The sequence below is a fragment of the Molossus molossus genome, unplaced genomic scaffold, assembly GCF_014108415.1.
Source record: "Molossus molossus isolate mMolMol1 unplaced genomic scaffold, mMolMol1.p scaffold_m16_p_20, whole genome shotgun sequence".
NCBI lineage: Eukaryota > Metazoa > Chordata > Mammalia > Chiroptera > Molossidae > Molossus > Molossus molossus.
The window spans coordinates 47,968,034-47,995,898 of record NW_023425356.1 but is presented as its reverse complement, the minus strand read 5'-3'; the positions used below and the strand labels follow the sequence as shown (position 1 = coordinate 47,995,898).

Below are 27,865 nucleotides of genomic sequence, written 5' to 3'. Positions count from 1 at the left end.
GAGGCCGGGAGAGGCTTTTATTTTCAAAGTATTTTATTTAAATACGTTTTCCTGTGGATGTGTTTGAATTTTCCAGAAAAGAAATACTACAAAATACTGTACAGTTTGGACCATGTATATTCTTCTTGTGACGGCCACCATCCCCCCCTGACCGGCACCCAAGGAATAAGCACATGAACCCACTAGGCGGGGGGAGACCTGCAGTGATGGGGCGTGTCTGGCTGGGCACGTCCCGGGGTCCCCGGGCCTGCGCTGGGTGAGGGACCCCTTCTTGACAACCCTCTTTGTCCTGAGCTTAAGCCCCCGAAGATGGGCCGAGCAGGCTCCCGCCTGAGGCACCCTGGTTGCCGGAGGCAGCGAAGGAAGGGAGTAAAAATGGGGCCGGCTGGAGGGATGAGGCCGGGAGGAGAGGGGATGGAGAGGAAGAAACATGAGAGAGAAGGATGAGAACCCAGTGGGAAAGGAAGGAGGGGCCCCCGATAGTCTCCTTGGGGTCCTTTCCTGCACCCATTTATTCAGCCAGCCTGTGGGCCTCCCTGGACCACTGTTCTAGGTACTCCGGGGGTGCTGCCCGGGGAGGGGGTAAGAGAGGCCTCGTTCAAGCTGGGCGCCCTGGGTCCGAGGCTGTGGGAGCAGCTGAGATGTGCGTCTCGGGGTGTCTGTGCCCGGAGCTGGAGCACGTCCCCTGCGTTAGGAGACAGCAGGTCGCTGCACCTGGGGCGGGGGGAGGCCTGTCACGGCAGGGACAGCCCACGGCTGCCTCAATCCCAGCCGCCGCCGTTGCCGTGGCAACTGTGTTCCCGGGATCTGCTCTCTCGGATCAAGTCTGACACAGTCTCAGCCGACAGCCCCCACGTCTCCCCAAGTCATCCTGAAACGGGGGGGTTGGGAGGTGCAGACAGGAAGGGCAGCCAGTCCTGTGGGCCGTAGCAGACACGAGAGGTGGCCGCCCTCCTGTGACGTCAAGGGGACGGAGCATCAGAAGCTGTTGCTTCCTCTGGTCAAAGGGGCTTAGGAGTGAGGGGCCTGAGTGCCCAGGACACTGAGGGCCACTCAGGGTGAACATTAATGATCCCACCACGTACACAGGCCTGAACTGTGCTTCTCAGGGTCCCTGCTAGAAGACCTGGCGGACGGTCACCACCCACATCCACCTCACAGGCCCGCAGGACACCCGGAGGGCACGTGAGAGCCAGAGGGCCCAGGTGAGCAGAGTGCATTTCCCCCTCAGCACAGCCTCACAGAATTTAGTTTTTGCTACTATTAGTACCATAGTTTAGCTACATTATTGACTGAATCGCACCTGCACCGCCACATAGAACAGCTTCGAGAGCACAGCCCTGCTCCGGAGCCGCCCTTAATCGTGAGCAGGTCCCGGTACAATCAGAACGCCAACCAGCTCGTCGTACGGATGGGGTAACCCTGCCCCCAGCTCCAGCCTGGTGGGGACACGCTCTCCTCAGCCCCCCGTGGGCCTGGCTGACACGTCCCCCCAGTCCCTGGTTCCGCACCCCTGCAGAATGCAACGTTCCACCTCCAGCCGTTGCAGCAATCAGGGGCTCACGCAGACGGTCACTTGAGAGAACGGGCGAGGTATCACGAGCTAACCCTGAACATCAGTCCTTGTCCACCAGCGTCCGCAGTGAGCCAGGGCACCTGCCTGAGCCTCCAGATAAATATTAATAAACCTCATCTAGCTTCATTCTGCTTTCCCCTAAGCTCTGAACCACAGCCCACCTGCGACAGGCAGCCTCCATGACAGCCGCAGGGATCGCTTCCAGTGTGCCTTCTGGGGGGCTGTCCCGGGGACTGTCTCCACTCCCCCCCCACTGCAGACCTCTGGTCCCACGGGGCCCCTTGCTCAGGTGTAGTGTCTCCTGCACCGAGCACAGTGCGGCTGGGTGGGGGACGGAGCAGCCTCAGCTGTGGCGTCCACAGCTTCCTAGGAGTCGCCGTGTGCTCTCGTGTGGAGAAGGGGGCCTTGCCCGTGGTTCTGGGGTAGCACCCCCAAGAGAGGCCAGGGACCCCACTGAGCACCGTCTGGTGGTCACGAGGACCTTGTCAGGAGCTGCGAGACAATAGCTTTGAGGACTTCGCCCTCGCGGGTGAGCGGTCAGGAGCACGGGAGCCTGGAAGGGGACGGTACCAAGTTGCTGGAATGTCCAAGAATGAGGATTTCCAGGGTCTACAGGGATCGGAGGAGGATGCGCACGGCTCTCACTGGAGTAGTGTGTGGAATAGGCGTGGATGCCACAACCCTGCCCAGTCAGGTCACTGCGCATACGCGCCTGAATCTGGGGGCCCTCCTCTGAGATGTGTTTGCAAGAGCGGAGATACTGCACTGCGTGTGTGCGTGGTGTGTGTGCGTTTGAGGACGTGTCGGGATGTGGGCATACGTGTTCCTGGTGCTTTCGCACATGGGCTGTGCGGGACGCAGGTGGAAGGCCTGAATCCGCTTCACGGCTGGACACACAGCTGTCCAGACAGCGCCTGAGCTTTGTCCATGGCCTCACCGGCAGTGCCCGCCACGGATGCTCAGCCCGAGATGTGTTCTTTGGTTGACAAGTTCCCCTGTAGACATGAGCGAGACACTTGGGGGATCGCGGCTCCCTGCCCTGTGTGTGGTGAGAAGGTGGCCGAGCCCCCAGAGGCGGACACCTCTGCTTTCTGCCCGACTAGACAGGCAGCGATGGCCTCTTCTCCATCTGGAGGAGCTTGGGCTGAGCAGAGATCCAGAGGTCTTCTTCACCCTTCTTCTTCTTCCTCTTCCTCTTCTTCCCCTTGCTTCGCTCGGGCTGCTGGGCACCCTGGCCGGGCCGGCTCCAGCAGGAGTAGCAGCAGACGAAGACGAGGATGGCGATGACCAGCAGCGGCAGCCCCAGGATGACACCCAGGCAGATGGTGTTGAACAGGCCCTCCTGGTGTCTGGTCAGGATGGTGTCCCAGATGTCGCTGAAGAAGGAGCTCACTTTCTCCATGGTGCTCCGCTCACTGCCGAGTCCTGGGCTGCAGAGGACACAGCCTGGCCCACGGGTGACGTCTCCCTCCTCCGGCTGCGGGCTCGGACATGCCACAGAGAAGCACCTGCAGAGAGCAGAACAGACCATGAAAAAAATGCAGGGAATTTTTTTTTTCTACAATTTTTAATAACATCATAGATTTGAGGCTTAGGAAGGAGGAGGTTTCTAGGGTTTGCTGAGATTATGTTGAGACTCCATAAACAAGACGCATCGTGCATTTGGTCCGTCAGTGGTCGTTCAGCCTTGCCCTGTGTACACACTGCTGTTGGCTTAGGATGTACGCGCTGATAGGCGACCAGACCTGGCACACAGCAGGTGCTCAGCAGTGGCTGGATCAGTGAATCTGTGTGTACAGTCAGTGTTCGGAGGGGCTGGCTCCCTGGGCCCTCGTGATAGCAGTTCTCCATCTTCTCTCCACGGTGGCTCACCGGATAGTAGTTGAGCACGTACTCCGCACAGGACGCCTTTGCCTCTGACCTTCCGTGCACACAGCTTGCCATTCCCCACACATGCAAACGCTTAAACCCAGGATGAAATGCTGAGGTCTTGCTGCCTGTCGGACGGGACCTGGGCTTCCCCAGGCTGTGAGGTCATCAGTCCTCATCCACCTTGCTCCAGCCTCCCTTACCGTCCTGTAGGCCCCTTCCCTGCCCCTTCCCTGCCCCGTGTCTCCCACCCCCGTCCTTACATCCCACGCCTGTGTCTGACAAGGACCCATCGTGCTTGGGGTGCGGGACCATCTGCTGGTCGTCTCTGCTTCTGTCTTCCTCTCCCTCATCACCTTGGCCTCTGCTTTCTGCCCCTCGAGCGAGTATTCCCATGTCTCTGTCCCAGCCGGTTCCCTTTCTTTTCGGTGGAAAAGGGATCCTGAGGGCGGCTCAGCCATGGAGCTTGGGAACTGAGGTGGGGTCCCTGGACGCCTCCCTACCCTGTCCTGAGCTCAGCTGTCCTGGGTGCTTGACCAGAGTGGCCCCTCCTCCTCGCGCACCCCCTACCTCTCCACGTACATCTTAGTCCTCAGCTCTCAAGCATCAGGGCTTCAGTTCTAGAGTCCACAGGTTCTTGTGTCCCAACGAGCCTCAAAGGACAGGCATGATTCAAGGACACTTAAGAGACTTCTTGGTCAAGACGTTGCCCAGGACCCAAAGATCATGCCTGATCTCCGCCCAGAGGCCGAGGAGTGGCAGGACCCAAAGATCAGAGTCACTGGCTTTCAGGCCATTCCGACCACCTCTCTCACTTAACGATGAAGACTCTGAGCCCAGGGTGAGGTGACGTGTCTGAGGACGTACAGCTGTGACAAACACCCAGGCCTCGGACAATGGGTCCAGCAGTCTCCTGCCACGTGAACTGGATCTTGGAAGCAAGCACCATTGTCAAGGAGGAAGTGTGGGGACGGTCTGGGATCATTGTTACATTGTTTCCTGCCCTGGAGCGATGTGTGGCTACATCTGGGTGTTACAATGGTGTCCCAGGGCTCTTCCTTGAGGTCTGTTTCCTTGGATAACACACTCTCTGAGTATCTCATGTACCCGGGGCTCAGGTGTCCTTCGAAGCCTACATGACCTCAGTCCTGGTCTGCTGGCCGGTGGCCCCACATCCTCGTGGTCCCAGCTATGCAGCTGCATCACTTGGCTCCTGGTACTGCACCATTTGCACGGGGAGGAAGCAAGACTATAAGAAGCCACTTATCACTTGATACTTGCTGGTCATTCAGTCTTCATTACAGCCTTACCAAGTGGCCGTGGTTATCCCAGTCCTCCAGCTGAGGAGACGGAGGCGCCAGGTCCCCCAGCGAGGGAGTGGCGAAGCTGGCCTGGCCGATTCTGGGAAGTTTGGCTCCTGAGGCCCCAGGAGTGAGCCCTCACGGGTCTTGCTCTGGGCCTCCTCTTCCTCGGTGTGGAACGAACCCTTCTTGGCAAGTAGCCTGGGGTGTTCAGAATCCTAAGATCCTTGGCTACTCCCCAGAGTGACGTAAATGTTTATTCCGGTCTGTCGTAGACAAAGACGGCAAAGAGATTTATTTCCTATTGCTGGATACTTCACGAGTGCGTGAAAGACACAACGCCGGAACCCGGCCCGCCCCAGGGAAGGTTTAGAGACAGCACACGGCCACTCAGACTTCAACTCAACAGGCAAAAAAGGAAAGTATTCTGAGAAGGCACAGTGCCTCTGGGGGCCTGGGAACGTGGTGCAGGGTCTGCCCACAGGCTCTCAATACTGGAAACCACCTGTGTGCTGCTCTGTGACCCGCCACGGCCACCCCGTGTCTCACACCGCTGGTCTCCTCCTCCCTTTGCCGTGACCTTGGCTTGGACCTCAGCCTTGGACGGCCCAGTAGATTCTGCTGCTCGGTTGTGGGAAGACTTTGGGTACTTCTCTCCACTTTGATCCTACACCAAAGCTTTCCTGGGACCAGATGCGCTTTGTACTGCATTTCTATGGTTCAAATGACACCAGCACCACACCTGTGGACAGTTTCCATGCAGGTGAAGCCACTGGGGGAGGACCTCGCAGATGAGTAGGATCCGGTGGAGAAGCTGGGTAAAAAGGGTGCTCAAAGGTTCCAGGCAGAGACAGTTCAGAGCCTGGGCAGGAGCCTGTGGCCCGGAGAGGCGGCTGCCGGCTGCGGCCAGGGTCCAGAGGCCTTCCTGCGGCTCGTGGTAATGGGAGCAGGATGCTGCGGTCAGACTGCCCTTCAGGAAAATATAACAGGATCTGAAAAGCTCTGGAAAATGCTTTGGGAGAGTTCTTCACGCATTTAGCAGACATTTACTGAGCACCTAATACATGCCATGCACTGAGGTGTGAGGATTCAGTGACGAAGGGCGAAATATGGTTTCTGCTACGGTGGAGCCTCGCACGGTCCAGGGAGTTACGATCTTTGAGGGATCGTGTCACAAAGGTCACACAGAGTCAGCGGATCCCAGCTTGGGTTGCTTGGTCGGCTGAAGTAGAAGCCTGCTTCTGGATGCCGCGTCTATCCTGATGTCCCAGCCCCCCACCCCTCCCAACCTTTGTCTCAAACTCGTCCCTCCCACGGCACCTGCAAGAGCCTTTGAATGAATAGATTTCTCTTCGAGCTAAAGCCAAGTCAATAATTCTCTTCTGGATCCCTAACGGGACGGAGTTCAGTCTGCTCTCCCTACAGCCAAAGCGAGCATTCATGAATATTCAGAAGCCCCGTTCGGGGGAAATTCGATTAAAAGGTATTCTTTTTAGTTTTTAATCTAAGAGTTCTCTCCTAGGCCCCCAGGTTGCTTGCTGAGCTCTGCTAATCGGTGGTGTTTCATCAGTATTTCTGAGCCTCACGGTATTGGCGTTCCCGGGGAACAAGGGCATCTACTGGTGGTGAATTCAACGCTAGGGCTTCTGCGGACTACTGTGCAACAGGGACCCTGCTGGGGGCCTTGAAAGTGCATTCTGGGAAACCCACCCCTGTGGGCTCTTAGTATCGCTGACTCTGAAGGATGGTTCACCTCTTCTTGTGGGTGCCAAACCAACCTTGATTGACTGATTGTGGTTGTGGGGGTGGGTGTGAGGGGAGAGAAGAGGGGCGATATTACTTGCGATATATTTGAAACCAAAAATTATTCGTCTCTCTGTTCTCCGCAGGGTCTGGCTGGGGAGATGGTCACCATCCTTTCTTCCAACAAACTTCTGTCTGCCGGTGTGGGAGGTGTTGATAGAGAGCGATGGTCTCGGGGCCAGAGACCTGGGTTTGCGCTCTGGCTCAGCCTCCGTGACCTTGGTTAGTGTCCGAACCTCGGCTACAAAACGAGGCTCATAAGCATTCCTTGTGAGGACGGTGTGAGGGTAAAACGAGCTCAGTGCAGTTAGTGCATTTTGTAAATGGCAAAATGCTATAAAACCATAATCTGTGAAACCGTGGGTCATCTCCAGATAACAATAGACGAAGAGCCTTGGGCTTTTCTCCTCCATCCCTTACCTCCGAGCCTCACTGCCGCAGAACCAGGAGCCCCCACTGCATCCCCATGAAGGTTTCACAGGTAACTTCCCTGCGTGTGGCTGCAGCTCTGGACCCTGGCATCCAGCGACAGGGATGGAGAAGGGCCGCCTGGGGAACATCGGGGTGCCTGGAGAAAGTGAGGCTCAGGGAGAATGCCTAGCCCTCTGCAGGCCCGGCCTCCCTCCCAGGCGTTGGGAGCCCTGGCTGTGTACAGGGGGGGCTCCCTCCCCTGGAAGGTCGGACCCATCCCCGAGAACCAGGGGCCGCTCCAGAGCCGTGCCCAGGGCTGGTCCTCAGACGGGTGTCCTCCTGGAGCCCCCCGAGCAGGTGTGGGGCACCAGCTGGTGCCAGCCTCCCGCCGTCCCTGCGGCTCAGAAGCAATGGCACAGGCACGCTGCGGAACGTACCCGCTGGCTCGTACACGCTTCCCGGAAACGAGAGGATCACGCCGGTTAAACCCCCCGAGACCCACTCCAGAGTGACCAGTGGTCCACATATTTAGCCCTCTGGTGAGGGGTGGGGCGAGGCGGGGGGCTCCGGTCTTTCTGGAACCTTCAAAGATCCCTCGGCCGCAGCTGCAGACCCCTGGGTATCCGTGGGGCATCTCACGTTTGAAAGCTGGGGACACAGGCCTCCTGTCGGGTCTTGGCTCAAAGGCTCCCACCGAGCCTCCTTCCTTGTGTCGTGGTCACGGACATGCCTGTCTCCTCACCAAGGATCCCGGGGGCAGCACGGTGACTTCTGGCCAGTCTGGCTGCCTGAGAGTCAGCAGGGAATTGAAGATGCAGGTCCCCGCCCTCTCGGCGCTCAGAGTCTAGCGTGGGAAGCAGACGCTCATCGAGGAGCCCAGCAGACCGCGTGGAAGGATGACCACGGGAAGCGCTAGGAGGCGAAGCCTGTGCTCACGGGAGTGAGTGACCCCCAGGGGAGCTCACGGCAGGCTCTGGGCGGGGACGGCTTTGCCAAGACCTGAGTTACCCCAGCGGCAAACACATGTGGGGTGTCTGAACAGCCTTGAGGCAGACTGGACTCGGGGAGAGCATTTCAGGTCGTAGGCCGGGTCGGTTTTGTCCAGCCTGCGGACACCATCTCAGGGGAAGGACCTCTGAATTCGGAGCTCCGTGGTCCGTGCACTCAAAAGTGTCCCAGAAGGTCTGGGCTCACACGAAAACGGTGCATTTATTGTGCCTTTGTTTCAGACGAACACCCGGACCCCTGCCTTCTCGCGAAAAGGACCTGAGACGACCGTGTGGCTGAGCCCAGCAGCATGGCAGCGGCGGGCATGACCGTCTGGAGACGCAGGCCCACCAGGTAGGTGGCCCTCAGCCCTGGGGCCTCAGCCAGGTCGCCTGTGCTGTGAGAACTACGGGCTTATGCAAGGAGGGGCCATGACCATCTGTGTGTAAGGAATACCGCCACCGAGATGAGAGACGGACGGCTGGGGGCCAGGTGGGGCAGCCGGGGCGGGGCGAGGGGGGCGGGGCGGGACGGGCGGCCCGACTTGGGTATTCTCCAGCGGATGAGGTGGGAGAGGGACACGGGGCAGTGTCCCCAGGCCGTACTCTGCTTGCGTCCTCCAGCCATGGTCTAGCTCAGATCGTCGAGCCTGGCGTATTTATTTTCTCTAACTTAGGAATCGCATCTAACAGTGTCTACCCGACTCCCCCCATCTCTCCTGGGGGCTTATGACGTCTTAACCAGCCCCAGGCATCTCCATTTCCTGCCCAAACCTTGCCCCAGCTCCCAAAACCACGGCGCGGTCCTCGCAAGATCCCCGCGGTGACCACAGTGTCACCCCTGCCGCGCCGGATGTGTCTTCTTGACGCTTCTCACCGATGTGCTCAGAGGTCCCCTAACTGATGGAAGTCCTTGTACAGAATCTGTCCCACCCAGCGAGAATCTGCACGCAGACGATTAGTTTTATAACTGAAAGCCGGCCCTGGGCATGAGGAGATATCGGTATTTTTCCCAGTTTAGTTAATTGCTGCAAGTAAGCAGCCCAGATGCAGCGGGGGCCTCTCCTCCTCCCCAGGGCAAGCACGCCCGGTGTTTAACTAGACACTGAGTGGGTGAGGAAATAGCATTTCCCCCTCCGAATCCATCTATAATTACGGTTGCGATTCTGCACAAAAGCACAGATGATCGATGCAGAACTGATTAACGCACCGTGGTTATTGAAAAGCATAAAATGATGCTTCCTCGTGTAGATATTCTGAGTGGGAGGAAGGCAGAGGGGACTCAGGTGGTTGGGTCCCCCACCACGTTGATAAGGAACACGGGGTCTGGGGGCTGTGGCTTGCTGGACACACAGTTGGTGACTGGTGGAGCCAGGGCCAGAATCCGTGTCTTCCGACTCCTGGCACCTCCTCCTGCCAGGTCTCCCTGATAAAGTCCCTTAGAAATAAGCAATGGGGCAATGCTTGGCGAAAGATGCCCACCATCCTTGGCCTGGGCGCAGGCTAGACTGCTCCTCACTCCCCAAGTGTCTTGGCTATGACCCAGGAGGGGGTTAACCAAGGGCTTCCGGGTGCTGGTGCTGGTATTGTATTGAGTCCTGGGTTCAAATCCTGACTCCGCTACTCAGTTACTGTATTGCGTCGGGTGGGTTACGTAACCTCCGTCTGGGGCTCTGTTTTCTCATTTGTGAAGTGGAGTTGATACTACCCAGCTGTTGTGAAAAGTCAGTGAGTCTACAGGACCTCCCAGAGCGATACCCAAACCAACAGGCCGGCCAGAGGACACATCCGACTCCTTTGCTCATGATGGTTCAGAATTTGGGAGGGTTCCGGAGTCATGGCTGTGATTATCCAGGTCTCCTTCCATCTAAGGAGCTTCCTCTCCTCTCCATAGTTTTCCTGTAGTCAGGAGATGCTTTCTAAAGTATCGACCCGTTTTCAAAGTGACCGTTTCGGATTTAAAACAGACGTCACTCAGAGCAGCAACGTGAGCCCAGTCTCTTCGCCCTCTCTCGGGGTCACACAGTTAAAGGCAGGAAAGTTCAAGGGTCATGTGTAGATACATTTGTATCTCGTGGACGGTCTCCTCAGACTCTTGCCAGCCCCTTACTAGCAGTAACCACACTCGTCTGTGCGACTTGAGATTCTTGCTCTGCACCTGTTATACAGCTGGTGCCTAATAAATACTTGATGAAGGACCAAGGCTTGGACCAAGCAGGCTTGGACCAAGCAGAAGACTGACTGTGTGTCTTGGTTCCCCCAATATGTGTTACATTGTGGCCCCCCCCCCCAATTTATAATGCACAGGCCTTGGGAAGTCCTGACCCCCAGTGTCTCAGAGCGTGACCTTTGGACACAGCGTTTCTGCATAGTGAAGGTGAGGTCACCCTGGTACAGGGGCCATAGCCTCCTATGACGGGTCCCTATGAAAAGGAGACATTTGGACACAGAGATGGACGTGCGTGGAGGCAGACAGTGTGGAGAGACACTTAGAGAAGGCGTCACTCACAGGCAGGGACGAGGCTGAATGACCCTCCTTCCCACCTGCAGAAGGAAGCAGCCCTCCCAGCCCTCGGAGTTCATATCACCCAGTTTGTGTCTCTGGGTTATGGCAGCCCCAGGAAACTCACAACACACCCCTTTTGCTTCACCCCCACCTCCACCTCTTCAGCTGGGCTCTGTCTCCAAAATACATAACATACACCCCAAGTCCATCCACTTCTCTCCATTCTGTGGCCGGGTCACCATCATCCTTCACCTGGTCGCTGAGACAGCTTCCCGACCAGCCCCTGGTTCTCTGTTCCCTCTCGATGGCCTGTCTTCCCCCCACACCCTGCACCCCCCACCCCATGCTTCCCCAGCACCTGTAAGCACAGCCTGAGCTCCCTGCTGTACCCCACAGATGCCCCCATCAGCTGGCCCTGCCTCCTCCTTCAACCTTGTCTCGTACCCTCTCTCACCCCCTGCACCCGGCACACCTCCTTCAGGCCTGCCCACCCTGCCCACCCTGCCCCCAGGGTACTGCTGACTGTACCCTCAGCTGCTGCCCCATCCAGGGGCCTTTCTTAACCAAGGGGTCCAGGCAGCGGCTCCAGACCCCGTCTATAGCAGGAACTTCTCCGCAAGTCACGCTCTCCTCACTGTTGTGCACGGTTGTTGACTGTCCCCCTGCACCGGAGCGCGGGCTCGGTGGGAACGGGGCCCTTACCTGTCCCATTCTGTTTGGAGGCCCAGAGTCTGAACGAATGGACAAAGTCATGCCAGTGAACCCAAAGGGCCTCCAAGAAAACAGATCTTGCAAAAAAGTTCATCGGTCAACCCAGGTCATTGGAGAGCGAGAACACGGCAATGAAGGGCATAGGTCAGTGACCAGCAGTCATATCTGTGACCAGACTTGGATGACAGTTACTCACCGTTGAGCCCACAGGCCAGCCAGATCCTCTGCCCAGCAACTCATTTTCAGGAGGAAATAATGATTAAAAAAGTCCGTATCCCCCAAAGCAGCAGGGAGTGGGGCGTGGGGGTGGGGTGGGGCTGCTTTATCAGCTCCTAAATAATCACCTCCCTTTCTTTCAGCCACAAAGGGCTCATGCTGGGACCTTCTGATAACGGGGATCCTCTCCTAATTACTATATGCTCTATTTCAGGTTCAGCAGCAAAGAAAATTAAAAGGCTCCATCCATTTCACTCCAGGTTCAAACAAGTCAATCCTTCAGTCCATCAAAGATTAATTAAGTTCTGCTAGGAAGTACAGTGGAGGTAAAAGACACCCCCTCTCTACTCTGGGATGATACCAGGGAAATAATTAGGGAATAATTTAAGAACAGTGGAAAGAGTTGACAACGGTTTTTATCTGGGCTTCCTCCGACTTTCTGCTGTGGAAGGGCCTGGAATCGCTAGCCGCTTTAGGTCTGTCCCTCCCCTCTCTTGTCATCCCTAATTACACTGTCTTCAGAGGGTCCATGCCATAGACGCTGCGAATAATTAGTCTGTTTCGGTCACCCCGAGGATGAGACGCCGGAAGTCACGCCCGACTCTGAAAATTCCCACTGTGCTCAGTACGACTGGATGCAGTCAGAATGTCCAGCCTGTTAGAGAGTCACCAACTTCCTCATATTTCCATCCCTGAGGTCATCCAGGACATTTTCTGGTGTTTCTTTTCCTGAACCAGAAAACTTGTCAAGAATGTTGCCTCCCCCACTAACAGTGTGGAGTCCGGGCAACATCCACCTAAGCTTTTTCAGTGTTCTCTCCTGTGAATAGGTATTAGCACATTGCTCAGAGGGTTCGTGTTTTACCCACTGTGCTGCATCATTTAAAAAAATTCCTCACTGGAGGATATGTTTATTGATTTGAAAGAAAGAGACAGAGAGAGAAACATTGGTGTGAGAGAGAAACATTGACCAGTTGCCTCTCACATGCACCCCAACTGGGGATCAAACCGGAAACCTAGGTATGTGCCCTGACTAAGAATCAAACCCACAACCTTTAGGTACATGGGACAATGCTGCAACCAACTGAACCACCCGGCCTGGGCTGTGCTGCATCATTTAACCTCAATACCTAGCATAGTGCCTGAGAGAAACTGGATTGGCAATAAATATTTGTTGGATGGATGGATGGATGGGTGGGTGGGTGGATGGATGGATGGATTGGGTGGATGGATGAGTGGGTGAATGGGTGGATGGATGGATGGATGGATGGATTGGGTGGATTGGGTGGATGGATGGATAAGTGGGTGGATGGATGGGCAGAAGGATGGATGGATGGATGGATGGATGGATGGATGGATGAATGAGAGGGTGGGTGGATGGATGGGTGGATGAGTGAATGGGAGGGTGGGAGGGTGGATAGATGGATGGATGGGTGGGTGGGTGGGTGGGTGGGTGGATGGGAGGGTGGGTGGGTGGATAGATGGATGGATGGATGGATAGATGGGTGAATGAGAGGGTGGGTGGATGGATGGGTGGATGAGTGAATGGGAGGGTGGGAGGGTGGATGGATGGATGGAAGGGTGGGTGGGTGGATGGATTGATGGATGGATGGATGGATGGATGGATGGATTGGGTGGTGGATGAGTGAATGGGAGGGTTGGAGGGTGGGTGGATGGATGGATGGATGGATGGGTGGGTGGATGGGAGGGTGGGTGGGTGGGTGGGTGGATGAGTGAATGGGAGGGTGGGAGGATGGGTGGATGGATGGATGGGTGGGTGGATGGGAGGGTGGGTGAGTGGGTAGGTGGATGGATGGATGAGCAAATGAATTCATGGCCAGGAAAAATAAAAGATAACATGTGAGAAGTACGTAGCTTAGGTACATCTCACACAGTGGGTGCCATCAACGGCCTCGAAAACTATATCACACTGTCTGTATTATTGTGTGAAAGGTGGAAATATCCATTTAAAGAATTATTTTGTTGTAACCAGAGTTTGACCAATTTTTCACTGAACCGGTTTAAAGAGGGAGTCAGCCAGCTCTGGGGAATCAGGGCAGAGGCGCTGGCTGCTCCCCGGCTGTTTGCTATTTCCATTCATTCCCAGCCGCACCCCCTTTCAGCCCTCCTGACCTCCAGCACCCAGTTTCTGAGGGGTGCCTTGTTCTATCCTTCACTATCATCTTTCTCTCCTCCATTTCAGCAAGAATGCTCACTTGTTTTTCTTTGGCCTCTGTTGACATAGATACCTCGGGAGGCTGAAGCCTTGAAATAGAGGGTTGGCCGAATGTCTTATCACCTTTCCCAGGAACAGGGCTGATCTGTGGAGTCAGAAAGCCACCATTTGTGTTCTTACTAAGAGGGCCACTCCAGGTGGGCATCCAGGTCTGATGGATGTGGCCCCATTCAGCAGGGCAGGGGGTGGGCCTTTGCTTCCCCACTACCCAGATGGGAAGACTGAGGCTACCAGAGATTAAGGGATTTGCCCAAGGCCATGCAGCTTCTCAAATTCAGAACAGGTTCGACTACAGTGCCATCTGAGTCCCAAGACCCTGCTGTAACCACTGGCTACACAGCCCCCCCCCCCCCCCCCAGGAGGCTGAGGACTTCAGCATTGGCCCTTCTAGGATGAGGGAGTGGTCCTCGATCCACCCATCCATCCAGCAGCTGTAAGCCTGCAACCTGTGGATATGCTCTTGATTAATTAAGACACCTCTGTGACCCTAAGCAGCTCACATTTTCGCAGGACCAAAACCAAAAGAGAGGTATAGACTAATATCCCCTGTGACAGGGGTCTTGGGGATTCTATCCAACTCTCAGCACCTTAATTTTTTTTCCTCTTTTGATTTCATATCAAGTTCCCAATCTTTAGCTAGTCCTAGATTTTGGCCACACTAACCCCCTGCATGACCGAGATGGGCTGGTGCCCCAGAAGGACCTATGTTCTCCCCACCCGCACCCTTGGTCCCCTGCCTGCGTCACCCGGTTCCGTCGCCTACCTGGCCGCTGCAGGCATTTCAAACTTGCATTCGTTGGACTGTCCACTCCTGCCGGAGCAGGGACTACACCCCCTATTCTTGGTGCTGTCCTCTGTGTTGGAGACAGCCACACAGGGGGCTTGGAACAGAGAAACGAGGGCAAAGGCCAAAGGCAAGCCTCCCTGCCCAGCTGTAGCTGCCAGTTTGATGGCCTGACCTGGCCTTTGGCTAATCAGACAGATGACAAGAGGAGGGATGTTCGCAAGAGGAATGAGTGTCATCAGAACGTCCCAGGACAACGCAGAGGGAACAGTGAGCCAGGAGTCAGAGCGCTCAGCTCTGGTCTTGGTCCGGTGGTCCTCTAAGCATCTGACCTTGGGCGGATGGGTTCAGCTTTCCACGCCCTTCCCTCATCTGGCGGCGATGCTATGAGCCAGCCCAGATACCTCTCAAGACCGTGTGAAGAGCAGAGAGGACAGACGTGTGAGAAGGACCCCAGGAAGGGAAACTTGTGATCTGAAGGCAAGGTAGTGGCGTGGTGGAGGATTCTATTTAAAAGCTGAATTAAAGCTCACGTGAGAACCCTAGTCTGCTCTTAGCCATGCAGCCTGGCCCCGCCCCCCGCCTCCCCCCCCCCCGCCCCGCCCCACCCCTGGTCCTTTATGAATCAGCATCATGATTGGCTCCGTTTCCAATGTGGAGAATTTGTGGGAACACTGACACCTCACACTGTTCGCTGTCTGTGCTGATCTGATCTGACCACATCCTGCTGCTCACGCTAATAAAACCTGCAGCCATGGTTACGGAGAAGTACCTTGCTCATTTTCACTTCTCAAAACTATTTGGCAAGAGGTTGGAGCCAGTGTTTGTGGGTGTGGTAGGGGCCTAGGTAAGTTTTATTCTTGGAGTTGGTGAGCAGAGCCCTGAGGTCACCTTTGAGGGAAGCGGTTGGGGAGGGCGGGGCCTTCTCCTTTCCACAAATAAGTGGGGACGCCCAGTAACCGACGGTGAGGCCTGCAAACGTCACAGGCTCTTGGAGGGAAAGAGTGTTTTTTGAAAAAGCAAGAAGACAACCGAGCACTTGTGTGATTCCGGCTCTCCCACACAGGTGGTCATGAAAAACAGGCCTTAAATGTGAAGTTGCATCATTCCCTGGAATAGCGCAGAAGGGAACTCGGAGTTCTGCGAACTTCGCAGCTGTAACTGAAGGGCTGATTTGTTTTTCTCGGTGGTGCCGGGGAGAGGTTGGTAGCCTGGAATACTTGAAAACTAACGGAGTGGCAAAAATATACAATTATGCAACTCGATAGCAATACAGACATGGCTTTCTTTTCCTCCCCATGTCTTCCCCTCATTGAATGTTAACAGAAGTTCAGGACAATTGCAAGCCCAGAGCTGCCTTGCGCTGGTATCAAGGCTGATGCACAGCGCAGGGAGCCTGGACCCCCGGGCTCCGTGCACAGCTCTGCCCCGGAGGCGGGCTGGGCCGAGGGGGCGGTGGCCGGAGGATGAGCCTTCCCGGCCTGTCTGCCCCGTGTCCTCCTGCACCCCTACGTCGAACACAGAACACCCACCTGAGAACCCTAAAGTGTTTACTGAGCACCCTCGGGCCCGCAGCACCCTCTTCCTTTGACACGGACGGCGTTTTCTGTCTCCTCAAGGGCAGCGTGGGGTGCCCACGTGCTAATAACTCCTTACTGCCAAGCTTCTGTTACAGAAAAATTCTGAAACGGCCGGTGGCTTCACCCCACCTCGATCCCCTTGGTTTGCCTCCCTTGTCCCCGAACGCCTTCCTCCCCACCTGTGATAGGCGCAGGTAAGCGATTTGGGAGAGCGGATGGAAGAAACTGTGTAAGCTGTGGCTGCAGGGGGCAGGGTGCCCCACAGAGTCTAACGTTACACACGCACACACACACACATGCACACACACAGACCCCTTTCCGCAGCCTCAACCCCTCCCCTGTCTCTGGTCCCTCCTTGCGTGGAGACCTCGGAGCTTATGGGACACTTACTGGGAGGTTCCCGGGTCGCTGGAGGTCGGGGGATGAGGCCGGGAACTTAGACCTTGTTAGCTCTCTCTGCAGGGTCCTGCTGCCGGCAGGCTCAGGGACAGACGCGAGGCTTTATCTCCCAGTAGCAGCCCAGACACATTAAAAAAAAAAAGGAATCAAACTGACATTCAAAGTATCGGGCTTGAAGAAATAGGACATTGGGTGGACACATTGGATAACACATTCTGAAGGTGCGGCCCTGCCTCGGCTGGTCAGAAGGAGGAGGGGTCCTGGGGATGGGCGTTGGCTTGGGGCAGCCAGAAGAGGGGACAGATGTCCTTATGGTGCCTGGATAGGGGTAGGCAGTTCCGCTCCTCAGGGGACAGCCTGTGGGACCCCAGTTCTTGCTTTGACTTTTTTTTATCCTCTCCCGAGGACATTTTTCATTCAGATAGAGTGGGAGGGAGAGAGAAAGAGAGAGAGGAGAGAGAAACATCGACGTGAAAGGGACATATCGAGTGGCTGCCTCCCGCATGACCCAACCAGGGCCGGGGACAAACCACAACCAAGGCACGTGCCCTTAGAGGGAACAGAACCCGGGTCTCTCTGGACCGCAGGCTGACGCTCTAACCGCTGAGCCGAACCGGCCAGGGCTCGCTTTGACTTTTCTATGGTTGTATTTGTTCAGGCCCCTGCAGGTTGTCCCGTGAGCTGAATTCCTGGCTAACAGGCAGCCTCAGGGTCACAAATAGGGGAAGCTCACAGACCGGTCCGAGAAGCCAGCTCAAATTCTTGCCTGCGACAGCGTGTGTCTTCGGGAAGGGCATGCAGTGGCTTTGGGCCTCAGTTTCTCCATCCCCAAAATGGGGGGGAAGATCTGGACAAATGTACAAGAAAGTGATCGAGGCCTGAAGGGAAGAACCTGGGGTCAGTGTTCTTCGGCCCTTTAGTTCAGAAGGTCTGGTCACACGCACAGACTTGCCAAAGGAGACGAGGCCTGTGAATGTGCTCCCAGGTGTTAGCAACCGTGCGGTGCTCAGAGTCAGAGTGGGTCTGACTCCAGACAGGAATAATACGAACGTGGCAAATCGCCCCCCCTCAATTCCGCGGGTAGTCCGAGCCGCCCGAAGACCTTGGGAAACTTGCTCCTGTGGGGGAGGTCTTCCTGCCTCCAATCCAGAATGGCTGGATGGAGACCTGCACCCCCACACCCACCGTTGGCTTTCACCGGGTGTGCAGTGGTGCTGGGCAACCTGGTCACCCATGTGCCAGGTGACCCACGTCCCCCAGGGCTGGCTGAGCGTGAAGCATGTTCACCCCGCACAACCAGTTCCGAGAAGCACATTCCACCCTCTCTGCTGGAGGCCGGGGCCCAGAGCTGCATTTGGAGCGAACCCCCGATGACCCGGGGCGGGGAGGCTCATACAGAGTCGGTGCGAGTCTCCCTCTATGCGTATGGAAATGATGCTGCAAGCATACTGTTCTTTGTCTACAAAGAGGCTAATAGTACGAATAACAATTACTTGCATCGATAAAAATGTGCCATTTGAGTTATTTTTCCTGAAGTTGCACATGGATTTTTATTTCAAGAAGTGCTACTAAGTGTCTACGACGGGACCCACATGGTGTGGAGGGAGAACAGAGAGGGGAGTTGGTTCCTACCCGAGGGGTGTTTCTTAATGAAGCTCAGGACAGTCTTGCCAGGTGACAAAGTCCCTGAACCCCAAACCCCAGCTTGCCTCATCTCCAGATGGGAAGACATGACGTCCACTGACTTTGTCACCATCCCGTGTCGTTGTGAAAGTCAGATCGTAATATCATGAGGGTTCTTTACAAACTGAAAACGCCCTTCCAAGTTTAATTTCCAAAAATAATAACAGCCGGGCTCAGGCTAACATGAATATCAGAACATCCAAAGTGTATGCACCGTGAGCAAGGAGAAGGATCCATGTTGGCTTGGCTTGGGGGGTGGGGCGCGCGGAGCAGAGGGGTGTTGTGCTGGGCACTGTGCAGAATGCCATCCGTGGAGGGCTGGACACTCGGAGGGGGCAGGAGGTTGGGTGGTGCATGGACAGGAAGGCAGGCCGAGGGCAGTGGTACAGAGGCCGGCTCATTCAGAGACTGGGACTGGGGGGCAGGACAGAAGTCCTCGGCGGAAGAGCAGGGACTGAGGGGGCACAGGCAAGGCCAACGAGATTGCAGAGGGCTGTGAAGGCCGACACAGGTGGGCTGACAGGCCCAGGGTGAGCAGCTGGTGAGCAGAGGACATAGCAGGGTCAGTGTTCAGACGCCACTTTCTCTCACCTGGCCCCTCTCGTCAATCCAAGTACACCTTGGCCAGGGCTGGGGATGTGCAGGGTGCAGCCCCCACCCCTGGGCTCAGTAATCACAAATATTACAATAAAAAAAAACAAAACACCCTCTTATTAATAGCATACTTTCTCCCTTAGGCAAAATCTGATTATGAACTGAAATGAAATATCACCAAACCAATCAGAAAGAAACTGCTATTTATCTCCTGCTCCCCTGGGATGCGGGGAGGGAGATAAAACCAGGAATCCTGCAGCCTGGCTCCCCCAGCCCCCAGCTGACAGCAGACCGGCCTTCGCTGTTGGTCTGTGAGCGGGGAGGGGCCACGGCAAACCCTGTGCTGATAGCTCATCTGAAGTGTTGAAAGGCTTCTGCAAACACTTCTTCACTGGGTCCACTGGCATGAGAGTAGGGAAGGGGTTTCTCGCCTGATTTCACAGATGAATAAACTAATGAGCAGAAGTGTGTTCAGTGTTTGTTTAAAGCCGCAGAGCTGGATACGGGCGAGCGCAGAGGAGACGCGAGCCTCCTGGTTTTCCAGCGGGATGCTCTCAACACACTCATCCCAAAAGCAGAAGACTTCCGAAGTCACGGACCTTCTGTTTCGCAGACTGCCTGGGATCTCTGGTCCTCTCTTGTCTGGGGCCTCCCACGAGCTTCCTTATCCCAACACCGGCCGATCCCACCCCGCCCACTACCCCGAACCTGGCCCCTTTCATGCAAGTCTCAGCTGAAATACTGTCCCCTCGGGGAACCTTCCATGACCCCTGCCCATGCCCCTCCCTGTCCTAGGACAACAGCCTCTCACCTGCTTTCCTCGTTTATCTAGTTATTGTTCTTCCTTTATAGAAGCACCTGCTCCCATCACACCTCCGCCCCCCCCCCCCCCCACCATCGGGGACATGTTTTGCTCTTGGAAAATATTTGCTGAATGAATGAGTGGACATTTTTGTAGAGGAGGAGGTGGAAGCTCACTGAAATGAAATACCTGAGGTCGCAGAGCCTCGTCAGGATGGTATGACGATTCCTTCCCCAAACACCCAGTGGTCACTTCACTGTGCCCTGCGGGTTTCTGGGTTCACACGCAGCACTGTGGTCAGACAGACGATACCCAGGGGGAAATACGTCCACCCACTGGAATTTCGATATCTGGGTTTGGAGAACTCTTACAGCCTGGGCTCAGATGCCAGAGAATCCTGGGCGTTTCAGAATGGAGGCGCACCCTGCCGGCCTCTCTTAGTGACCAGCTCTTTTTGACTCTGGTGAGCCTGTTAGTGCCAAGGACAGAGGTGTTGGAAGTGACCCCTGACATCCCCAGGTCACTGGCCTCAAGTGGAGAGGGGCCTCGGCCTCATGGGGTGCTGTGCAGAACATTTTCATGACACCACTTGACAGTGAGTGGCGATGTGTTGGCGCGACCCCGGCTGGCCGGGTCCGGACGGTTCGGTGTCCACGAACTGGCATCTCTCGGGGAGTTCGGGCGGCCGAGCTGACCGCGTCGAGTCCGCACGTGCACCGCACTCAGCACCTCACTGCTTCAGTCTCTGCAAAAGCGCTCCCCGGTCTCCCCAGAGGCAGGAACACCTGCTGGCGTTCCCCTTCCTTTCCTGAGCCCGGGTTGCTGCAGGACTGCAGCCGGAGGGGCCAAAACTGCCACGTCCTGCCCGCGGTCCAGCCGCAGACGGTTCAGCGCCCAGGCGCTGAGCACCCACTGTGCGCTGCAGGGCCCCGACCTTCTCTCTTGTCTGTGGCTTTCCTGGGTTCTGCGGCACCTGCCAGCTGCCTGGGCTGGGGATTCCAGAGTGAACTAAAGCTACAGACTGAACTCAGGGAATTTGTTTTCTTGGGGAAACAGGAGCACAGGGAAAGAACGGGAAAGCGTGGCCAGCTCAGCATCCCGAGGGAAATGCCAGCAGGTGGCTGAGCGAGCAGCAAGGGGCAGCTGTCGCTCCGGCGAGGACTCGGGGCCGGGCTGCGAGGAGGCGGTGATTCGAGTTGGCACCGCAGGGAGGACGGATGATTCAGTGCATGGAGGAGGGAAGGACGGGCTTCCAGGGTGCTCATAAAAGCACAGCTGGCCCAGAGGAGTCCAATCAAGGGCGCCAGGCTCCAGCCAGATCAGGAAGTTTCCAAACCCTGGCTGTTACCATGGCGACACTCAAACAGCGCACTACAGCCGGCGGCTCTAACCCATGGAAGTCCTGGAGCAGCCTGGCCTCAGGGCTGGGGGGTGCTCCTCAAGCGTGTGGCCCAGGAAAAGGCTGCTACTGGGAACATTGCTCTCCTCCCCCCTGGCCTCTGTTCCGTGTCTGGGGACGGAGCTGGGGTGAGGTCCGGATGGGATGTTGTATACGTTTGGCCACAAAAGCAAACTATTGTGTAAGGAAATGTGGGTGGTTAGGGAGTAGTCAGCCTCCTTCCCCTGACTTGAAACCATTTTATTCCTTTGTATATTCTTAAGTTTGGTGAGAATCCTAATTTTAAATCTGGGGTCACAAGGGTAATCAAAGCTGGTTCCAGTTGGCTCTAGTTCGAAAGGACCTCTCTCTCTCTCCCTTTCTCTCTACCTCCCTCCACCCACCCCTCCCCACCACCCCCTCCCTCCTACACTCAGGCTGCCCATGTAGCGATATTGCTAACATTAGTCCAGGTGGGTAGAAACCAAGTGAGACATTCTTCAGCAGGGGCAAACCTCACCCACAGGTGGCAAACTGGAAGCCCAGGAGGGCGATGTGACCCCTCCACAGCTGTCCAGTTTCATCGCCTATCTTCCCTACACCCCCACCCATCAGCGGCACGTGTTCAGGTGGGTCATCCTGGGTCCAAGCCTGCCCTCCATTCACTGGCTGTCTGACCATCTACCTTCCCTGATCCCTGGCACATCTGTTTTGAGAAAGTCTATGCGCTGAAACTGAGGTCCCAGGCACTGGACTCACGTGCCAGCGTGAGCGGCTGGACATCCCTCTGCAGAAGCACACGTGTTTACGAACCCGTGTTTAATGAGCAGCTGCTACGTGCCAGAGACTGTGCCCTGGGAATACAACAGAAAGGTGGTACCAAAGGGCAACGGGGGAGCGTCAGATCTTAGCAAGGGTCACAAAGGTTTATAAATAGAATAATACAGTCGTCTCTCACCACTATGCGCTTTGACTTTTGCAGCTTCACTCTATTGTGGTTTTTTTCAAATATATTCATTAAAAAGTTAATCGAGACAGTGAAAATGATACAGCGCACGCTTGGTTGTCTGAGTCAATTATACACCCTGTATTACAATTACAATTAAAATTACTGTACGTATGGACTGTAGGCCTGTGTATTCGAGCACCTAGGGATCCTTCAACGCCTGGTGCAGCCGCTAGAGTCTGGAACCTATTAACCGCGATAAACGAGGGACAACTGTACTGGAGCCAGAGGAAGAGCACTTAGCTCTTGATAGAGACCTCAGTTTCCTCATCTGTACAATAGGGACAATACTTGAGCTATCATGAGGGTTAAATGAGAGGAAGGAGGTGAAGTGGTTACACACATGCCCGACTACACACATACAATACTCCACAATGTTACTGCTGTTACTTACCTTTTGCTTCCTACTCAGTGAATGTTTACTTTGTCAAGCATCCAAACAACTGTGTATCTCTAGGACAAGAGGCAATGTCTCTCATTAATGTATGAGATCAAAGGCCACAAGTAAGGGACCCAGCACAGAAAAGTATGCCGCTTATTATGCATGTTATCTTCAAGAAAGGAAATGAATTTTTAAGTATGTTGATAAGACAACGGGAGAAGAAAAATAGTCTGGCGGTTCCTCAAAAAGTTAAACTGAGAATTACCATACGATCCAGCAACACCACTCCTAGGTAGGTGCCCAGAGCCACTGAAAATAGGTATTCAAACAAATCCTTGCACACACATATTCACAAGAGCCGAAAGGTAGAGAAAGCCCAAATATCTATCAACAGATGAATAGATAAAAAATCATGCCATATATAGACAATGGAATATTACCCAGTCATGAAAAAGCACGGAGCACCAGAGATGCTAGACCATGGATGAACCTTGAAAACATTATGATAAATGAAAAGAGCCAGATACCAAAGGTTGTACATTGTATGGTTCCACTTACATGGAATAACAAAATAGATAAATCCATAGAGACAGCATGCAGACAGGTGGTTGCCAGGGGCTGGGAAGAGGAGCGATAGGAGGTAACTCCTCAGTGGGTACAAGGATTTATTTTGGGGTGACGAAAATGTTTTGGAACTAGATTGAAGTGGTGGTTACATAACATTGTGAATATACTAAACGGCCCTGAACTGTTCACTTTAAACGGGTTAATTTTATGTAAAGTGAGCTGTGCCTTGATAAACAAAACATGTGGAAGGAGATAATGCAAAATTTCTTGAGAGCGAATAGAAGGTAAATGGGAAAGAATGGTACAATTTGCACTATTAACTGCTTAAGAAATATAAGATGTCATAGTTTATTTTTTCAGTGTGAATTTATTCATTCACTCCAAAAGCAAATGTTGAAGAACCAGATACCTCAGTGGTTTAGATGTTCCTGTTGAAGGAATAATATTTTTAAGCCACTGAACACTTGTTCCTGGAAAATGTCGGTCAGTAAGGAGCAGCAGACCTCCTTCCCATGTGGCACATGCTCTGTGACGGTGTCCCCTCCCCCACCCCAGACGGGGCTGCGGACATGCAGGGCGTCTGTCTGGACATGAGGTATTCTTTCCATGGCTGGCTGGGGACATCTGCACAACCACCCACTGCAAACCTAGCAGAAGTCAGCTCTTTCTTCAGAGGGGACAACAGCATCCTCTCTCAAAACTACCAAGAGCACAGTGGTGAGATGTAGGCATGTGTCCTGAGCCCATCTGGCCTCTTTCCTGAACCAGAGAAGGTTTGGGCCCGATATCCGTGGGCGGCCCTGTGTTTCTCCTTTGCAGCCAGGAGAGCTCCGACAGGTGGTGTCTGGGTGGCGGGGCGTGTACCGCTGCCTCCCGCTCCCCGTGGAGGTGTCACGATGGGATGGTGTGGGTCACCCGTCTTATGAGCCTGGAGGTTTTGACCTGCGCTGCTGCCACTCGGAAGACTGGGCCTGGGCAGGCAGTGTTTCAGGTCAGGAGTGGAAGGCGGAGAGACAGAAGGGAGGCTGGAAGCCACAGTCATTTACAAGAAAGGCGCTTGATGGATGGGGCCCGTCTGCAGGGCCGGTCTTCAGGGCCGGCCTCAGGAGCGGTGTGCTCTCTCTCGGCTTCACCCCTTGTCCTGAGTGTTGGTTGAATAAACAACTGTGAAGGGCTTGGAAAGCCACCAGGTGGGTGGGGGACCGTGACGGCCGTCACTTCTGTGTGCTTCAAATTCTTAGCCCCACTATTCCACAGTGGCCACGCACAGCCTCCCCTGCACGGTAAACATTCCTGGGGTCAAGAAAGGTGGGTGGATTTTGTTTACTCCCGGTCCCTAATCATCAGCAAGGTCCCTGTGACCCCGGCGTTAGTTCCTGGGTGATTTCAGGCCACTGTGCACAAGGAACTCTCTAGGGTCTCGGGGTTGCAGCCAGGGCATCTTGGGGTTAGAGCCAGGGTCCTGACAGCAGGGGGCGTTGGCAGGCTGGCACTGTGTGCCCCGGGGGGCTAAGGCCAGAAAGCTCCAGCGTAAGTGCTCAGACTCAGGTGCTCACTCCGGCTGGGGTGGGCAGGCCAGGCTCCTGACTGTTTTAAGGTGGCCACGGTCACGTGTCATTTAGGAAGACACGGCCTGTCCACCGCGTGCCCACCTGCTCCTCCCCAGGACGGCGTCAGACTGAGCGCGGTAACACGCAACTGTCCCCGTTGTGACTGCGGTCTCCTCTCTTCCCATCCTCTTTTATGACTCGCCTGGAAAGCGAGGAGAAACTGCTGATGGCCTCCCTTAGGCCTGTCTGGCTTGAAGTTAGGGTCGTATTTGCGGAGAATGAAAGTCAACCGAAGAACCTCTGGCAGCCAGAAGCTGGAGGTGGCAAAGGCCAGGGCGGGCCTGCAGTGGCTGATAAACGCAGCCTTCCCTTCGCACCAAGAGACAGAGCCACGGTGACGCTTTCTCTCCTTTCTCAGCAGCAAACTCCACGGAGCAGCTGGCTTACCAGTGTGGGAGCGTTTCTCCCCAGGGGCCAGGATTCGGTCTGGACACTGCTGTGGCCCCTTGGCAGCTGCCCTGAGAAAGGAATCCCGTTTGTGCAGTTCATTCTGGAACTCGGCTCCCACCAAAGGTCCACTGCGTCCCTCAGGGGTGCCCTGGTGAGATGCCCAGGCTGACGTGTGTGCTGTGGCCCGGGGGCGGGGGCATGGATCTGCTGTAGGTCTTCCTCCTGCCCTCCTGCTGTGCCTATGGCCAGTCTCCGTTCTCTCTGTCATTTGCCGGGAGCCTTTCTCATCGGACGGTGAGCTGTGTATCAATGTGTGATGTGTGCTACTGACCCGTCCACTGGTCTCAACTGTCTTGGTGACATGTCCTCATGAAACGCTCAGTGCCGTTCCCCTCATCCAGGGGTCTTCTCGAAGATCCCAGTTTCCCCGGAGCCTCTCTTTTTATTTCATTTCATTTCATTTTACCTCTGTGCCGGCGTTTCAGTGCCTGTGTGTGAGGTACAGAAGGCCCAGGAGACAGAAACCCCCGAGTGTCTCTAGTCCTGAATGAGAGACCGAGTTCAGGTCCGGTCCCTTCCTTGACCAGCTGTTGACCTGGGCACACGCTTTGCTCCCTGCACCTTCGCTGGCTCATCTGTGAAGTGAGGGGGTGGGGTGGCTCCTCGCGCAAGTGTTTTTCCATTTGAAGTCTTTGAGCGTGTGGTTACTTCCTTTTTCTCATCAACAGCCTGCCCCATCAGAAGTCTGTTGACTTGAGGGTTCTGATGCTGGCATTACATACAAGCTTCACTGGGACGGCATATGCCAGGCTCCCCGCTTGGGACAGAGGGAAAGTCACAGACACACACAGGGCATGAACTGATGCTCAGAGTCAGGGCCACTGGTGGAGCTGGCACCCTGGTGAGGATCAGAAAAAAGCAAAAAAGCGTCCTCTCTGAGTGGACTTGGCTGCATATGGGTGGTCTATGACGGGGGACGGGGAGACTGGCCACTTCCAGCCCCATGAGCTCCCAGGAGCCCTTTGCAATGTGCAACCCGCATAGGCATTAGTAAGGCATTCACTTCCTTGGGCTCTGACGACTGCAGGCGAGGAGTAAACAGAGAAGCAAGTGGCCAGGATAGGTGTGTTTCATTGATATGACAGAGACATAATCACTGCCTTAAAATATTTCATACAGTTAAAAAGCTGCACATCCAGGCCCAGATCCTACACCTAGACTCCTTCTGATAGCTTCAAGGGGCCAGATGAGTAATAATAACAAAACCCCTTACATTTGTATAGAACCTTATAATTTATGTAGCACAGCAAGTGTGCTTTCTTTTTCATCTTGATCCTGATTTTAACCATTGCCCTGGTGAGTAACAATTATCCCCATTTTATTTATTTATTTTTCATACTCACCCGAGGGCAATTTTGCATTTATTTTCAGATAGAGCGAGAGGAAGAGAGGGAGGAAGAGAGAGAAACATGGATGTGAGAGAGACACATCTACTGGCTGTACCCACACGACCCCAACCGGGGCAGGAACAAACTGCAACCAAGGTATGTGCCCTTAGCAGGAACCGAACCCGGGTCTCTCAGGACCATGGGCCAACGCTCTAATCGCTCAGCCAAACCGGCCAGGGCCTTGCTGAATTCTTTAGGTGGCACTTGCTCACCATGCGTAGGAACAAGATGCATCGATGCTACTTTTAAGTCTTCCTGATAACTCGAGATCTCCCACTATCCAACAGGACTTCATAACAAAGGGTCCTTGAAATGAGCAGGTTCCTATGATTTGTCGTGGAGTCAGCAAAACACCAGTGTTGGAAGGACGGTGCTTCTCAGATGCCAGTGGACTGTCCCTCCCCTTCCTCAGTGGACAGAACCCGTGCAGCCCTCCTGCCAGGTGGCCGGTTCCCCGCGAAGTCTGCGTTGGTTTCCCTTTCGCTTAGCAGGACTGGTGTTCCCACTAGCTAATGTGCGCTGCCCATTTAACTCCCTCCTTACGTAATGTATTCCTGTGAAGCTCTTCAAAATACTAGGGAAACAGGTCTTGCTATGTCCTCCGTTCTGCCCGCATGGGTGGGGTGGGGGCCGGCCAGTGGGCGCTCACACAGCCGGAGAAGCGGGGAAGCAGTCAGTGCCCCAACAGGTACCCGGAGATGCAGGGCAGAGGGGCAGGTTCCCATTCCACCCCGGATCCAGGCCGTATTTTTGTTTGGGCCACTTTCTCAGCCTGGTGAAAATTTGGCTTCACCTGGAATAATTCAGAAACCTTTAAGCCTAACTTGTTGGAGGGGCTCAGGCCTTAACGTTTTTCAGTAGCAAACAGTGCGTCCCTGTGTCCCTTTCAAACCGCTGCTGGGGCAGCTGTTGCCAGCTGCAGTCGGAGAGAACACCCCAACCGCCCAGCCCATGTGGACTGGCCAGAGCAGATGCAGGGCGGGGGACCCCCGCAAGTGGCGGGACAGGCAGAGAACGGACACTGTGACGGGGGCGAGGGGACGGAGAAAAGACCCTTCAGTGTTGCTATCAGTGGGTGCCGGCCTGGCCGTCTAAGAAACACGTGAGCTCCAAGTCCCCTTCCAAACTCAGAGCAGCTCACAGCGTGAACACACAGCGGCCACAGAAAGTCTGGGACTCACCTTTCAGTCCCCCGAAGGGCTTCCTGCTGGCGGGTCGCGGGCTCCCAGGTGCTGCCCGGTCACAGTGGTCCGGTGGGGGTGGGGGGCGCGGTCCAGGCTCCGTCTCGGAGCCCCTGCGGGTCCCGGAGGCCGGGCGAGGGCAGGGTCAGCGGGCGCCCGAGCCTACCTGCGCCCGGAAAAGCGCCCTGCGTCTTCCCCGCCCGCCGGCCGGCCGCCTCGCATCCTGGAGGTTCACTCCGTCCTGCCCTGAGGTCGCAGCCTCCACTTCCTGAACCCCGCCGCCTGGCTCCCTGGGCTCGCGGCTCCCAGCGCGGCCACCCGGTGCCCCGATCGCGCGCCACACGCCGGCCGCACCCTCGTCTTCCCCCGCCCAGCCATTACGTGTCGCGCCCCTCCGTCCGGGACACGCCTCCCGCAGGACAGGGCTCCGCTCCCCTCCTGCGGGC

General features: G+C 55.4%; 1 protein-coding gene across 1 annotated transcript; it reads right to left on the bottom strand.

Moving 5' to 3' along the window:
* Nucleotides 1-113: 113 nt before the first annotated feature.
* On the bottom strand, nt 114-27,632 carry KIAA0040 (KIAA0040 ortholog). The gene is made up of 2 exons (XM_036273336.1): nt 27,420-27,632; nt 114-3,084 (listed from the first exon to the last, which is right to left on the bottom strand). Exon 2 carries the CDS (start codon nt 2,976-2,978, stop codon nt 2,676-2,678), a length of 303 nt encoding a protein of 100 aa, XP_036129229.1. The 5' UTR covers nt 2,979-3,084; nt 27,420-27,632; the 3' UTR covers nt 114-2,675.
* Nucleotides 27,633-27,865: the final 233 nt, after the last annotated feature.

Coding starts and splice junctions, on each gene's coding strand:
- KIAA0040 (XM_036273336.1), bottom strand. CDS start 2,978: ATGGAGAAAGTGAGCTCCTTCTTCAGCGACATCTGGGACACCATCCTG.